The following is a 16,569-nucleotide window of genomic DNA, read 5'->3' as shown; positions in this document are numbered from 1 at the left end:
TATGGCCTGGATTGTATGGAGCATACTCATGAGCACACACAAGGTCTACAAAGACCTGTGGCCGTGCATATTCTAAAAACATTTTAAGAAGCTGTGCAAAATGTTATAGTTGTGGATAGTATCCACTGCTGTACGTTCACTCTAAATAAGCGAGATGGGTGGAAGAGCAACCAAAGCTAGGCGCAACCTCAGCAACAAAATCAAACCACTCATCATATGTGGGCCTGTTTCTACTTCCATATGCCCACTGTGCCAAGAGTACATCTTCCAAGATTGATGACTGGACTTGTAATTTGGTGGCTAGTTTCTCAATCACTATTTTGCTGTCAGTCTTTTGAGCAGAAATTTTCGTAAGCGAAACAAAGAAGAAACATACAGCTCATGTGAGTGCCTCAAAATTGAACTGTCCTAAATACTCCCTCTTCTTTCCAGGTCACCTGTCTTCCCCCAGTCTCGCCTATTCACATCACCACCTCATTACCCGCCACACTCCCTGTCCTTCAATCAACCCTCCCTCTTGTTTTACCACCATCCACCAGTATCTTCACTTTCCCTGCCCCTCCCCCACCACTTATAATTTGCTCATGACCCTCCAATGTGGCCACCTTCCTTTCGAATCATTCCCATTAGTGCCAACCTCCGCCTTTCATCCTTCTTCATACCTTTCTCCCTACTCAACTCTCATCTCCCATGACTAAGTACATGTTTACCCATCCCACCATCTGTTCACCTTCACTACTTTATGATGCTCATCACTCCCTACTGCCTACCCTATAGGTTTATCAACCCTCTCTGTCATGATATTTCTTCTTTTCCCTTTGAATCACTCCTTTAATCTTGTTTCATCCACCTGTTTCCTCACCATTCTTTTGTCTTATCCTTCCTTTTCTTTTTCTTACTCTCATTTTTTCTATCCTCACACTGCCTTCTAGTCAACTTCCTTGTCTCATCTCTACACTCCATCACCTTTCTCCTTTGTCAAGAGTCTACAATCGTTTGCTCATGCTTTTTACCCATTAGAACCACAGTTGGGAATGTTACAGTGGGCTTTTCGGGACTCCTCATGAAAGGATACCACTGCTTTCACAACTGTGAGTTAATCTATAGCCAATATCATTAAGTGGTATTTGTGAGTTACGGACTTTACATTTTGAAATGCCTCCAGAACATCATTTTTTTTAAGCTTAAATAAGTGTGTTGTTTTTTCAGTTAAGTAACACATAACAGCTAAGAAATTGTATATTGATGATAGGACATCAAAAGTTTTTTTTTTATAGTGCTTGCTATCTATAAGAATGTGGATTATTGTTTGGGGTGGGCGACTGCCCACCGCAAGGAATAACAACATTTCTTTCTGGGTGGTCCCTCAGTCACTAAATTAACCTGAGCTCAGCTGCCTGGTAGTTATGGCACAGAGTAGACAGGCTCAACTTAGGGCAATGTGTAAAGTATTTATGCAATACCAAAACACTAATAAAGTCAAAACACCAAGCAATAAAAATCACAAAGTGAATTAGAAAAACAGAGTAAAATGAAATAAACAAAGTGACACCAAAACAACAAAAATCCAGTAAAGGGAGCCTGAAGTTAGGAGTTTTTAAACTTTCATGTGAAAATAGCACCACAAAGCGCCAATGGTTGCTATTGGTTGCAACAGACCGGATGCAATTTGAGGCTGACCGTGATAGAGCGCATGTCAGATACACCAAGTGGATCGATCCTGGCAAAAGTCCGTAAGTCAAAAAGTTCCAAAACATTCATAAGTCCCAGTTTGGAAAGGGACGCCGTCACTTTTTTGGAAGAAAAAAACTCTGAGATTTCTTGCTGAACATTTTCTTACTCCCAACTCAGAATGGGATCTCAGGGGTGTAGAGCTCTCCGCATCAGACAAAGCTGAAATTCAATCCGATGCTGTGGAACTGCTGGTTGAATACTCTTCCCGGCAGGTCCCGCTGAAGCTCTATATCTCTTGAGGAAACGTTTTCAATAGTTTCACAATTCTTCTGGTGTCCAAACAACCACAGGAGTACACATAAAAGGCCTACAGGACCTTAGGAGAAGACATTTATAGTCTCTCAGGGTGTCCGGAAGAGACCAACGGCAAATTTGAGTTCACTTCCAGTCGCCATTGGTCAGCTGGGCCCTTAAAAGAAAAGGACTCTTGAAGGTTTCTGTATCCCTGTAGCCACCCAGGAGGTCAACCAACTGACTCCTTGAAGTCCACTTCTTTGTCCTGGGTGCAAGAGGGAGCAGGCCCAGTCCCCAGGGGCTCCTCTGAGGTGACAGACGGCAGATCCAGTACTCTTCTGATCTTTCCCAGGCTCAGACAGTGTTCTGAGGAGTGTGCATTGGGTTATAACATTTATGATTGGCACTAGTTGAGGATGGGGGTGACTCCTGGGCACTACCTAACCAACGGGATAAAAGTTCCCAGGCCTGGGCCTACCTATTTATTCACTAGTTCCTGTTTGCCTTACTGCAATCAGGTGCAAAATGCAATGCGTCAGGGCAATTCCAAGATGACCAAAGTCATCAACTACATTAAACTTGGGCTTCGATAACTGTGGGGGTTTATGGGAGTGTGCGATGGAAATGACTAGTGTCCTTCCACATCTAACACTACAATCCAGTTTAAAGCAGGCCCTGGGCCCACAACAAAAAATGATACAGAAGTCTGGCAATACAAAAGAGGAGCTTTCACCAATCAAATAGAGAATACACAGGAATTGTGATCTGAGCCTATTTGATCCCTTTCAAAGTCACATACTTTTTATATGAGCCTCAGGCAGGCCTTTCTGACACAATCTGACACTGTTGTCCCAACAGGAAGACCAGCAGCCCCAACCTTGAATATCCAGCTGAGCTCAGAGTAGTTATCACTGTCAATTCAGGTGAACTTGTCAATCAGACTGGCCCTTTGTGTAGCTTCTGCACGGCTCTGGAGCGGGGGCCAGGTGGGCCAGGCCCTCCCAAAATAGCCCAGTGGTCCACCAAATACCCATTCACAAGCTGAAAGCCATATTTTGTTCTTTTTCTTAATGACTCAATCACACAGGCCTGTGTTCTTACTATCAATACCTAATTGGGTACCCTTCATGCATAACACCAATGCCTTGGAGTACCTCAAGTGCCAGGGTAGAGGGGTGAGGTCACATAGATGATTGCTGTTAGTGTGTCTTTGAAAAACAGAAGGGGTACCCGACACCCCCCCACTATATCGAGACCGCAGGCTCCCATCCCACAGTAGCGAAGAGAAAAGAACAGTTTTATTGCAGAAACAGGGTGAGGGAATTCGCCATTGCAGGAAATGCAAGTGAAATTTTGCATACCATCAGGATATATAGCTTAGTAGTGGTTTGTTTTATGCAGTGGCACTATTTCTAACAAATGGCCAGGGCCAATGGAAATATACAGCTGGGGAAAACCAAATTATGCATCAGGGTTGATAATATTATGCAGCAAGAAAAGACAAATTACGAGGTGAAATGTGGTATATATTTTAAAAGTATTACTTCATTATTTTACACTTTAACACTGTCCTGACATAGGTTACAACTAAGTACCAGTTTAAGCGAGGAACAATTTGTTTTGTTAAAATGTGAAAATGATGTGGCAGATGATGGATTATTTAAGAAATGTGGAAAATTCATAATTATGCGGAAAACACCAGTGGCACTATATTAAGCAAAAATATATTGCCAAAGGAAATTTCTTGACTCTTTGTAAGAGAAAGGACTTCTGTCAAGTTTTACTAATTCAACACAGGGACACAATGAGAAGGTGAGGTGCAAGTGCCCATTATACATAGAAAAGCACAGGCAACAATCCCATGGCAGCACTGGCAATATGTGCTGCTGCTGCCTGCTTACTCTCAGTCTTCTGAGGTGCTCACCGAAGGCAGAGCCTTCTACCGTGATCAGAAGGAACTTAAAGCATAGACACCCCACTTTGGGGATTGTAGATTTATTCTCTCTCACTAAATTGTGTCATTCTGTCACATGCATAGACAGGAATGTATTATAGTCAGGGTCAATGGAATTATGCGATTCTGCAACTGCAGATTTTAATAAAAAGCTATTTAAAATAGATCAAAAGCTACTAAAAACTAACCCTGGGCGTAGTTTGCGTAGTAGCGCTACGCGTAGCTACGTGAAGTGCACTTCGTACTACGCGAGCTACATAGTGCAAAATGCTGTTCGCACTGATTGCACAGTGCCAGATGCATGTCCGTACTGTGCAATCATTACAAACCTCATCTTGCACAGTGCAAGCGGTCGTTTTCTGCCGCTCGAGTAGATTTGTACTCGCGCTGCAGCTTTCTCAACGCGGACTAGTAGTTTCTCATCGCGAGCGGTCGCCAGCATACGCGACCACTCGTAATGAGAAACCTGACCTCCCCGCGTTGAGAATCTCGCCGGGAGGTTTATTTTCCACCCTCGCGATCGGCAACTTGATGTTGCTGCTCGCGAACAAGGAAAAAGTCTTGCCGGGATGTTATATTGCTCGCTCGCGGTCGCCAACTTGACGTTGAGGATCACGAGCAAGCAAAAAATGCCCGCTACGCTACACGTTTTTGCACTGTGCTACGTGCAATTTGTGTAGCGCGTAGTTGCGCAAACTACGCAAGCGTAGCGTAGTCCTATGCCCAGGGTTACTAAAAACATAGCAATGTGTCACCACACAGTGAATGGTTCACAGGTCACATTTTCTGCTGCTAATTGCTATTGCATAATTCCAGTAGCCCTGATTATAGTGCTGCTGTTACTCCTTAGGACCTAAATTGATAGGATAATGTAGTGGGCCTATGCACGTGCTGCAGAAAGAAAATGTTCCTTCAATCTGTGGCCTCAAAAGTTCAAATCTTGCTATTCAACCTTCCATTTCTGAAAAGAAAATTGAGACAGAGAAAGAAATCCACCTTTTCCGCATGGTCATTCGAAGGACAGGTAGATGGAACTGTTACAGATGGAGGTAAAACAATCTGGGTGACAGCACTGTAGTGTACATATTCTTAAACACAAGACTATACAATATCATCTAGGACTTAGACAAAAGCATTTGAATTGGGAAACACTCACCCCTTTTACTTCTTTCAAATCTCCCTTCACCAAGGAGTCCAAGAAGAAATTAATGTTGTGATACATGCTCTGTAACTGAAACAGAATATTTATGTTAAAGAAAGAACACAGCACTTGCTAGTTTCTTTACCCCTCTCATCTCCCACCCAAACACAAATTAAGGCACACTTGAAGGAAAACGGTTTCTGAGTACTATTTATTTATTTTATTTTATTTATAAAGCGTAACACTCATCCCAAGGGACATCAGCAATGCTAAGAAACAAAATGAGGGATTTCCCTAAAAAAAAAAAAACACCCAAAACTCTTAAGAAACTGCCTCAAATCCACAGTTTATTTTTCCATTATTTTAAATATTTGTACATTTTTAAAATAATGGCAAATCATTGCCATTGTCTTGAACAAGAGAGCAGTTCATAAGTGAATAGCTAGCCATCTGGAAAAGGTTAATAAACTACACAAACCTACACAACAGAATACAAAATTAAATTCTTTGAGCACTCAAAAAACAATGGAAAAACAATATATTCCAAATATAACAATCATTAAGAATGCCCCAAGGTCTTGTCAAGGTCTGGCCTTAGCACCTTTGTTATTTGTTGTGCTATTTTGTATTTTTTATGCAAGCATAAGGCAGACAAAACAATAAAAGTAAAAAAAATGAAAACAATCCTGCTGTCTAAACATGAAAGGCATGTTTAAAGAAACCGGCTATTAGTTGCATGGCCTGCACAAGTAATGTGTCTACATTCCCCTTCCACTAAGGACCAAACACCCCATTGTAGCGCTTGACTCTCTCAGGATAGGAGAGCTGAGCAGCCCTTCACCAGAACATAACACCCCTTCTTATCAATCGGTGATTGTATAAGTTCAAAAAGTATCCCAGCTCTGACCCACACCAGTGTCCCCCTTGCATAAGGAGAGTATGAAATAGCATTTAATTGGCCGCGTCATCTGTGGCATAGATGCTCCCTCTGTCAGGAAAATGCCGGGCCCAGAGTTGGGATCCAAGGCTCCACCTTTTTCCTCGCAAGAGCACGATGGTGCTCCTGCCTTCCTTCTTCTTAGAGCCAAGGGTGCAGAGTTGGGGTCCGGGGTCCCTAATAAATAAAACCGCCCAGGGTGTTGGGATCCCCAGGCCCTCAGGAAGCTGGTGAGGGGCCCCACGCACACCTCCTCCCGGCATGTAAAAATTATCGATTTTCCTGTGATGACCCCTGGTCCACTCCTGGGGGTTGGAAATACTTGGGCAGCAGAGTCCCACCCTCTCCGGGCCTCACTGGGTGGGTGGGTGGGGGTCAAAGGTCAAATTCTTTGCCTGCTCATAACATGGGCCCAGTTGGGTTATTTTGCTCAGTTTTGGGCTCATTGTGTTCTGGGTGGTGAACCCTAGACACCTAGAGCACTGTCCTTAGGCCTCCTAGCCTGTAGACTTTTAAGGGAGCTTGTTCCACTTGCTCTCTGCACCAGCCTTTGTAGTTGGTTTCCTCTGGGCTTCTCTCTTCCTTGGCGCAGAAGCCCAGTCTTTTCCTCAGCTAGTCCTTAGGGGTTGTAAGAAGACCAGCTTCCCTGGTCCTGGGGAGAGCCCCACTGTTTCTGGAGTCAACTAAAGTTAGAGTCTTTAGTCCAGATGGCATAAGGGGGTTCTTCCTTCCAAATATCCATGGCTGCTATCTCCAATCCCAGTGTCCAGAAGAAAGACACAACCAAGAGAGATCTCCCCCCCCCTCCCTTGTGCAAGGCCTTTTAAATAAGGGCAGTACGTTCTAGCAGTGAGGCACTTCCGGCATATCCTGGCGAGCCACATCAGCTCTCTGCCCCTGACTCAACCCTCCTGCACAGCCTACTGGGACATTTCAAAGTGGTGTCATCCAAGAGTCACTTGCCAAATCTGCTCTGGTGGATTCAGCTCTGCCCCTCGCTGGCATCACTGCCAGTGCCTATCACACCAAATCTTCAATGGGGGCCTCCCTACTGTGTTAGCTTCGGAGGTCAGAGGTCTGGGCTCCCACTATGTTCAGTGGTCTTGGGCAGGCCCATCCCTTCCCTCTTCAGGAGCTGAGGCATGTACTGTTAATTGCGCTCTTTGTGTGGGGATGCTTTTGTTCCTGCCGCAGAAGAGAAATGTACATAACTTAGCACAGCAAGGTGACAAAAAGCCTGGGCTCTAATCCTGAGCTGAGCCAGAGAAAGATGATATTCCTCGTTGATCCATAAGCTGTACAGAAATCTTTTTGGAACTTACAGAATTGATTTCCCCACACAGGTTACACCCTAATTTGATACGTCTCTGTAGGCCAAAGGGAAGCGAAGCTGCACTCTAAGGAAGCCTTCCTCATTGTTGTTTAATAAAGTGTCACTACAGACAAAACAGTAAATCAGACTGACTTTCCATATTAGTGTACACTAACATTGAAAGGCCTACCCCAGGTCCATATCTAATCCTGCAGAGTCCCCTCTGCACTAGGCTGCCTGTGTCTCCCATATGAAGCCCTTACACGTGTACACATGTATGTGCACGTGTTCATGTGTAACCAGCCAAGTGCCCCTTACTCCTGCTACGTTGCAGCAGCCTTACCTTAAAGGCAGACACTGGCGGTAAACATGTGCAGTCCAGTTACCATAAGTTTACCGCGAGTGAGTCACTGGTTTTGAGGCTCACCCAAAGTAAAAAGGTAAAAAACAGATGGTCAAAAAGCCATTAAATTGGGGCGGATATGATGAGCAGCACCCATTCCTTGCAGCTTGCACGAAAAAAAAAAAAAAAGAGTCAAAATATAAATATTGCAAAAGGCAGCCCTTCATGTTGGTATTTTTTTTAGTGTATCATTGTTTTATCGCTCCAAGATAGTTACACCATTTAGAAACAAACTGTCAGCCATCTCACAATGATAAAACAATGAAGCTGAAGGCAATTACCATTCCAAGATTGACACTAGGTAAACATATCACTGGGCAGGCATCTTCAGTGTTTTTTTTAATTTTCTTTTTTTATTTTCTTTATTGATTTTAAGAACACAATACAGTTATGTAATAGACCATAAAGCAATAGATGTAGGGCAAGTGGGTAGTAAGAGAGGCCACGCACACTAACATGAGAGCTCTTTAAGGAATATAAAACAAGACACTGTGATGCATATATCACTGGTAGATTCTACCCGGCACGCCAGGGTAACAATCCTGTTAGTCCGGAATCAATTAGAGGATATCAACCATTCGTGTTCATATTATGAAACTGATGTTCATTGCTATCATCCACACCTTCAGGTTCACCTGTTTGCTTACCAACCAAGTACTGCTGGAAAACACGCCTGTAAGTCTTTGCCCTAGATTGCAGCGGAAGAAGTTCATCATATGCGTCCGACTGCATGTTGCAATAAACCATGTCTTTTGTCCATTCCTTAATGGTGGGGATCGGGCCCCTGCTCCACCTCATTGCAACACGGCTGTTTCTCGCAAACCATATCTGTGCAAATGCTCTGGAGTGTAGTATGTTCTGTTAATGAATTTGAAGTGTATGAGGCGGTGCCTACCATTCATCAATACCTTTTTTGGCATTTCACAACAATATTGCCATTCTTTGTCGCCAATAACCTGCCCTAGATCTCTTTGCCGGGCTTGCCTAGGTTTTGAAATTAGCAGAGACCTATTTGCTTGCGTAATGTTTTAATCCTAGAGATTAAATTTGAAGGTGATGGGGTTTTAATGACATAGGAGAGGGCCAGGAGCTCATCTTGGAGTGTTAAAATGCATAGTACATCCTTGTTTTACCATTCAAAGATGGCTGGCAAATTGCATCCAAATATGGTAGCCATCTTGAACCGGTTAAACAGTGATTGTCTACGAACAATCTCATTACAAGCTCATCACCCAGTTCATAAGTAGAGACAATGTGAGATGTGGTATACTGTATATGAAGGAGACAGCAAGTGAGTATCAGTGTCTAGGGAAGGTGCAGATGGCATCAAAAATAAAAAAGGTAAAGCAAAACAAATAAACAAGGAGAAAGAGGGAAAAGCGAAAGTAAAGGACTCAAAGAAAGTAAGTAAAGGGCTTGACAACCAGCCAATATACTGAAGTGGACTTATTTTCAAGCAGATAGGCACATGTGATCAGACAAAATGCCATCAAACGCAGGGGAGTAGAATTAATGGCTCAAGTGGGCTGACACATTGCCCCACAAGGATTGTTGTTGTGGGATGAAGCAGAACTTGATTGACATTGCAGACCAATGGCTGACGAAGGTGGATATCAAGTCCCTCAGTGTATGTACAAGTAGGTATGTTTTTTTAATTTTTATAGAATTACAATATTGTTGCAGAGAGCAAAACGTCAGATCAGACCTAACAATGACTACAGCTACATCAGAGCAGAAGTATTTTCAAATTGCAATGCTAGTATGAACTCATCTTGATACCGAAGCAAAGCATGAATGTGTGACTGAGTGGTTCCCTTGAAGGGGTTCTTGGTTTAGGTGGAGGAACCACTAAAATTCCACTAACAATAACCAATCAAGATCATCAATGCATCCCTACAATCGATAGACTAGGTTGTACGCAGGTAAAAACATTGCATGCCTTTCCAAGCATTTTTTACCTTGCATTTCTTTAGCACGCATATACTTTTCCCTTGCATGCCATTACCACACATTATTGGTCTAACTAAGGTAAGTAGTGGTAAGATAGGTTCAAATATATATATATATATGCACAAAACACTCCCCTGTGGAAGTAAAAGGTCGCACTCCAGCAACTTTCTTCAAATCTTAATTTATTCTTCTCTTGACAGCCACAAGCAGATTTAACCATTAACCAACGCGTTTCGGTATCATCGTATACCTTGATCACGGTCGTTTGGTCACATGATTCTTGACATTTAAAAAGGCCTGCCAGAAAAGGAAACACTATGACATCATTTCCTGTTCCCTCACAGGACTAACCCGTTGATTTGTGGGGGTTGTAGTTTCTGTAGTTCTCAGTTAATTATTTTATACATTTAATTGAACAAAAGTGTTTGTTTTGCCAAACCTTTCATAAAAACTGAATTTATGAATAGTCAGTCTATTTTATGTGTCATCAATTTCAAGGCGTATTATACATTGGTTCAATCAAAAGTTCGCGTTCATACTTAATTACATTTGCTTGTATCGCTTTATTTAGTGCTTCACTGGTGTTTAAAAGGAACGGCTTCCGTGAGACTCAGAGGGTCATTTTACCCTTTTCCTTTCCCTTGTATATGTTTCTCTCTTTTTGCCCTCCAGTGGGCATATTTAGACACGCCCTCGCACTCCGTGCTTTCTGAAATCCATGTCTGTATGTTTTACCCCCTCCAGTGGGTTCAAAATTATGCCGTTACTTCCAAATTTATACGCTCTCTACTGATTACCTTAACCTGGAGTATTGCGGATTATGATTATGGGAAGCTTGTTATTCTGTTATAGATGTATATAAAGTTCCTCTGACTGATTCAAACCAAATGGGATCAGTTCTAAGGTTCAAGATATGCCGGGACTCCTTTTGTCGTAGAATCTTCTCCCGATTTCCGCCTCGTGTGTTAGCTGGGACAGTCTCGATTCCATAAAATTTCAAAGATTTCCAGTTGGCATTGTGATGCATCTCCATATGCTTGGCCACTGCATTGTTTCCGTCTCTGTTTTTTATGGCTCGTACATGCTCCAATATTCGTTTTTTCAACTCACAGATAGTACTGCCCACATACTTTAGCATGCATGGGCACTCAATCACGTACACCGTGTATTGGCTTTTACACGTTATTAGGTCTCTAATTTGCCATATTTTGTTATTGGCCATGTTGACTTCCGTTACTTTTTTCGCAATTTCACAAACTTTGCAATTGTAACACTTGATGAAACCCTTCATGTTTAGCCATGTCTCCTTTTGTGTCTTGGCTTTAAAATGACTATGCACCAGTCGGTCTTTCAGATTTTTTGCCCTACGATACGTTATTATTGGGTGGGGACCCATTCTTTCGCCAATCGTTCCATATAACTGTAGAATTTTCCAGTTCTTCTTTATTATGTTAGCTATTTCTTTGGATTCTTGGCTATAATCCGTAATTTGTCTTATGGGTTCCTCAGTGGTTTGCCCTTTATTTCAAGATGGTATTAGGCACTCCTTTCTTGTCCTTTCGTTTGCTCTATTCCAACATTTATTTACTGTGTTTTTACTATATTTTCTGTCTTGAAATCTATTAATTGTTCGTGCACTATGTTTTTTCCATTCCTCTTCCTCACTGCAAATTCTCCGCAGGCGGAGGAACTCTCCATAAGGTATGCTAGATATAAAGGATGGCTGATGAAAACTAGTGGCCTCCAGGGTGCATTAGTCGCCGTGCTTTTTCGATGTAGAGTAGTTTCCAGGCAGTTGTTTTTCACAAAGATTTCTACATCCAGGAAGATTACTTTTTATCTGCTAAAGTAATGTGTAAATCTTAAATTAGGTGTACTCGTATTTAAAATTTCAAAGTATTCCTGAAAGTCTTCCTTATTCCCATTCCAGATAATGAGGAGATCATCTATGAAAGGGGTTCAGCTTATTATCCGTTTTGTGTATTTTTCATTTTTGATGTTCCAAGCAATCTCTTTCTCCCACCACCCCATTACCAAACAAGCGTAACTGGGGCTGAAGGAAAAACCCATGGCTGCTCCGTTTCGCTGGCGATATAACTCATCCCCAAAGACAAAGACATTGTTTGTTAAGCATAACGTTATCATGTCCATCAGCATACCATTATGTTCTTTATAATGAATATTTCTTTCTTGTAAAAAATGATGGCATGCATTTAGACCCTGGATATTGTCAATATTCGTATATAGTGCAAAAATTACACAAAAAACAAAAAGAACCACCAGAAAGGCCAATTTTGTCAGCGAAGGGCTCACTTTAGGAACCAATGGCAAATTTCATTGATTATTTTTTGATCCCATATGTGGCAGACCTAAAATCGTATATTAAGGACACAACAGATCTCCTTAGAATTTTACAAGGCATATCTTGGCAAAGCACCTTTTGTTTAATTACGATGGATGTGGTTGCACTATATACGAATATTGACAATATCCAGGGTCTAAATGCATGCCATCATTTTTTACAAGAAGGAAATATTCATTATAAAGAACATAATGGTATGTGGATGGACATGATAACGGTATGCTTAACAAACAATGTCTTCGTCTTTGGGGATGAGTTATATCGCCAGCGAAACGGAGCAGCCATGGGTTTTTCCTTCAGCCCCAGTTACGCTTGTTTGGTAATGGGGTGGTGGGAGAAAGATTGCTTGGAACATCAAAAATGGAAAATACACAAAACGGATAATAAGCTGGACACGTTTCATAGATGATCTCCTCATTATCTGGAATGGGCCATCTCAAACGTGTTTTTCATCATTCATCAGCCTATCCTGCCAAACTCTATTTCTGAATCTAAGAACAAGAGGAACGCCGCTTAGTTTCACTTTTTTTGTAATATTGAACAAATGGAAAGGCTTTTTAGTGTTATCACTGGTCGACAGGCTCTGGTCAGGGCGTTTTAGAAAAGGCATAGCTCGCAAATGTACCAAAATGTTGGTGAATATTTTAACATCAATGTTTAACCAAGAAATAAGGTTGTATGAGGAGCATTGTTTGGACTCCTTCCCTCCCTTTGCTATTTGTGAAATTGCCACCTCTGCCAAAGTGTAAGTGATTTCTTGACTGTAACCAAGCTATTACCACAATTATGTATTTGCCACATTTGCCACTTAATTCATCATCGGCTGCATAATCTGAAGATAAAAAAAAAAATGTTTCTAGAGCAAGTGGAACAAAAGTTACTAATATTGAAGAAACCTGTGTTGTTGGGCAGTGGATGGAACTATCCAAAGGTTGACTGGTTGTCTTTCAGTTGCTAACAACTGTACATGTTAAACTGGTACTAAGGAGGTGAAACCTTTGCCCCAACATTGTTAACGTGAAATAATAACATCATGAAGTAATACTAGCACAAAATGTGCCGCTTTAGCTCACATAATTTTCCTTTTCCTGCCACATATTATAGTGAACCTGTAGCCTAATTTGGTCCTTCTTTGCCGCATAATTACAGGAGCTAGGCTATTGCATACCTCGACCAGTATCAAACGCAGTTGGGATGTCAATTGCTTCTAAAAGTAAAGGAGTCTGGTCCAGCGTTGCCTGGCTTTAGGCCTTTTATTGCTCTGTTTTGGTTTTAGGATAGCCAAAAACTCAGTTTCAGAGGCAGGTAGTTTGGGGAGTGCCACGTACTCTAAGTGGGTGGATTTAGCCACAGGATCAATGGGGGATATTGAGTACACTGTTTGATAGCATGTGTGAAAGGGTTGGATCTTGCCATCCTCACTTGTTTGCACATTCCCCTTTTCATCTCCAATCTCCTGAAATATCCACATACCTGGGCAGCGTACAATTTGTTTGCCAGAAGAGTGCCCACTTTACTGCCCCCTTCGTGATACTGTGCGCCCATTTTAGCTGCGATATAGTTGACATTCATTTTCTCCTTACCAATGTTATTTTTCGCCACATTTTCCTAGATGGATTGATCTCTTGTTTGTTTCAAGGTCAGTGACTTCACTGGTCACTTTTCCCATCATTAATGATTTTTACTGCTTGACTCTCCCTGCTTACATTATAAATTCACCTGTGATAACTGCCTTCAGAGTATCCCAGACTTTCTCTCTCCTTGCTTTGCCTGTGTTATTGAGGTTGAAGTACTCCCAGATCTTCTCTCTAATCTCGTGGGTGACGCAATATTTAAAAAAAAGAGTTTTTTTAAACTCCACATTCCCCCATGTCAGATAGGCTCTCAAGATTGCCAATCCATGATCATCATGATTGGACCTCAGTAGGAGAGAGTCTCAGGGCCCTGGAGAACATTCCCCACCTGATGCAGTAAGCACTGATCAAGGAGGAAGTACTCTATATTGCAAATTTGACGCATAGTTCAGTAGTGATGGAGCACGATTCTTGTAAATAAAATCTGCTCGATGAAATCTACTCAATTGCATGCTTTTTACTAAATTTGTGCAGGAATATTAACAATAACATGGAAGAGTGTGCAACATATGAAATGTGCACAAGGCCCGATAGTTTGATTTATATGAGAATAATGATAACAATGTTATTCTGTCTTCCTAACTGCAGAAAAATAAACGACAAAGAAACAGCTTTTATTCTTCATGAAAGTAGTGTAGGTTTTAGAAATTATTCTCTGTTTTGCAAAAATAATGTAGGCCTCAGAATTGTTAGGAGGTGTGCTTTCCATGCTCCTGTCCTTCAAATGTTGCAAATGCTTGCTTAGAGTTTAAATATTTAGCCTGTTTCTAAAAGTCTTTGCAAGTTCTTTCCTGTCTAGGCGAGGGTTGTAGATAACATAAATGCAACTATTGCTAGATTTAGTATACATTTGCAACTAGGTTTACTTCCTCTTCCTCTTTTGGACGTTGTACAATATTTAGACAAAGAGTGTTTAGAAACTAGTAGTAAAGTCACTGTCAGTAGATTGTCACACCATCGAAAATAACCACTAGAGAGGCTTGCTGATGAGAGAGAGTGCAACAATTTATTGGAAGAAAAGAAGTAGTGTACTATAAAGATTCCTGTGGGAAAGTGTTCCTTGGCTCGTTCACAAGTTTGGTGACCTGTCCTGCGTTTCATGGAATGCTGCATGCTGTGCTGGTTCCCGATTCTCTGGCTGGCAGAACCTGCAGTTCCTAAGAGACTTTCCTAGAGACTTTGCACATCATCGGCTGGTGATGCTGCCTTTGCTATACTCTAACGGTCATTGAGTTTGCCTTTCAGACTAATTGCACGCTGTGCATTAGTTTTTCATTTCGTAAGTGAATTATTGTTTCACTGATGTTTTTCTCTCTCACTCCTCTATTCTTGATATTCTGATATTTTCGCAAATGATCTGTGATGATTATTGTGAATCTACTTTGCATTCTATGAATCGAATTATGACATTCTAATTTGAATTTGTGCTTGACCATTCATATTATGAAATAACAAGAAAAGCTAATAGAAAAGAATAGTGTTTGTCTTTATTACTGAGTTACCAAGTCATTTTTGGACATGTTTATAATGACCTATGTTTAGCATATTTCTTCATTGCAGGTCCTCATGGAGAAATAGCATTCCGGCTTTCATTATTTGATCCATTTTAGCTCTACCCAAGATTTATCGGAGGACCTTTGATATTGCTAATTATATGATAATGGCTTATGGGCCCATCATTAGATTTCTGCTTCCGAATATTGTATAGGGGTTGGTGTGGATAGGTAAGCTGACAAATATCCCCCAACGCTTCCATCAGTTGTGACAAAAAGTTTGCAACAATCAGTGTCAGGACAGCCATGCATCTCCCACACCTAAATTTCCAAGCTGGGTTTTCTCTTCTGCCGGGAATTCAGATGCCCTCTCGGCCTCGGCTGTGACTGGTCTAGAGCAGAGCAAATTACCAAGTTAAGGTCTCCTATCTGTGTTGGATTTGAGGAGAACTAAACGATTTATTGTATGGTTTGCCACCTGAATCCTTCCTGTCCCAGTTTACAATAGTATATTCGCCTCTAAGGTGAATGTTTCTCCTACCTTTTGGAGTAGCTGAGCGCTTTATAAAAATAAAAAAATCCTGTCATACCCATTCTCCATCCAACACTATGCACCACACTGCTTTATCTGATTTCATGCTTTGTTCAACAAATTTATGTCTGAATCTTAACTGAGTGGCCAACCCTGCTATTTTGGATGGTGCTGAGGCATGATATTGTCTAAGTTAATGTTGTAAGCAAAGTTTATGTTGATCTATTAAGAGGAATTGTGGACCTTGTAGGAAACAAATATCTGTCACCAAGCCATGTAGCGCCTATAGGACACTTAATCATGTAGTCAGAATATTGAGGCTTCTAACTTCATATGTGAAGTTTATCAGTTTTAGTGCATTAAATGCAATTTATACATGGTTGGGTAGTGCTGTGTGGTCGGATCTCACTGTGCTGCAAGTCCTGGTTGGTTCTAAGTTACTTCAAAGTTCTAGTCTGGTATTTCCCCACCCCTCCTCAAATTTCCAACAACAAATTACAACCATTTCTAAACAACATAGAAGTAAAATGAAAACTTAAAATGACCTCCACAGGATCACCAAATTGAGATTGTGCTGGGTTTCTCCTGCACTTTCAGTAGATATTCACCTTTTATTAAGTGAATCAGACCACCTTCCATATTTGAGTTGTGGTGGGGGGCAGGGAGGGGCTGCGTGAGGAGGAGGCATTTTGAGGAAGAATGCAATTTGAGGTGGGTCTGTACTTACATGCAGGAATCAGTTTCACCTGCCTTCTTTGACTCCTCCTACCTTGCACCACATCACCTCCATTTCTATTCAAGCAGTAATTAATAGAAGGCGTCTCAAAAACTCTTCATGATTGTCACCCCGCAGACCCAACTGTGTAAAAATGCCCATCCGATC

The 16,569-nt window shown here is 41.5% G+C and overlaps 1 protein-coding gene across 1 annotated transcript in view; it reads right to left on the bottom strand.

The window, feature by feature from the left end:
- Positions 1-16,569, bottom strand: part of LOC146812057 (arf-GAP with SH3 domain, ANK repeat and PH domain-containing protein 1-like) — a 1,117,518-nt gene that overhangs the window by 723,495 nt on the left and 377,454 nt on the right. Inside the window, exon 4 of the mRNA XM_085619062.1 lies at positions 5,079-5,153. Coding sequence (XP_085475188.1) covers positions 5,079-5,153 — 75 coding nt within the window. The remainder of the gene's footprint in view (positions 1-5,078; positions 5,154-16,569) is intronic.

This window comes from Triturus cristatus, chromosome 7 (assembly GCF_964204655.1).
Source record: "Triturus cristatus chromosome 7, aTriCri1.1, whole genome shotgun sequence".
NCBI classification, from domain to species: Eukaryota; Metazoa; Chordata; class Amphibia; order Caudata; family Salamandridae; genus Triturus; species Triturus cristatus.
Note: the sequence above shows the minus strand (reverse complement) of the source record. Positions and strands in the feature narration are given on the sequence as shown.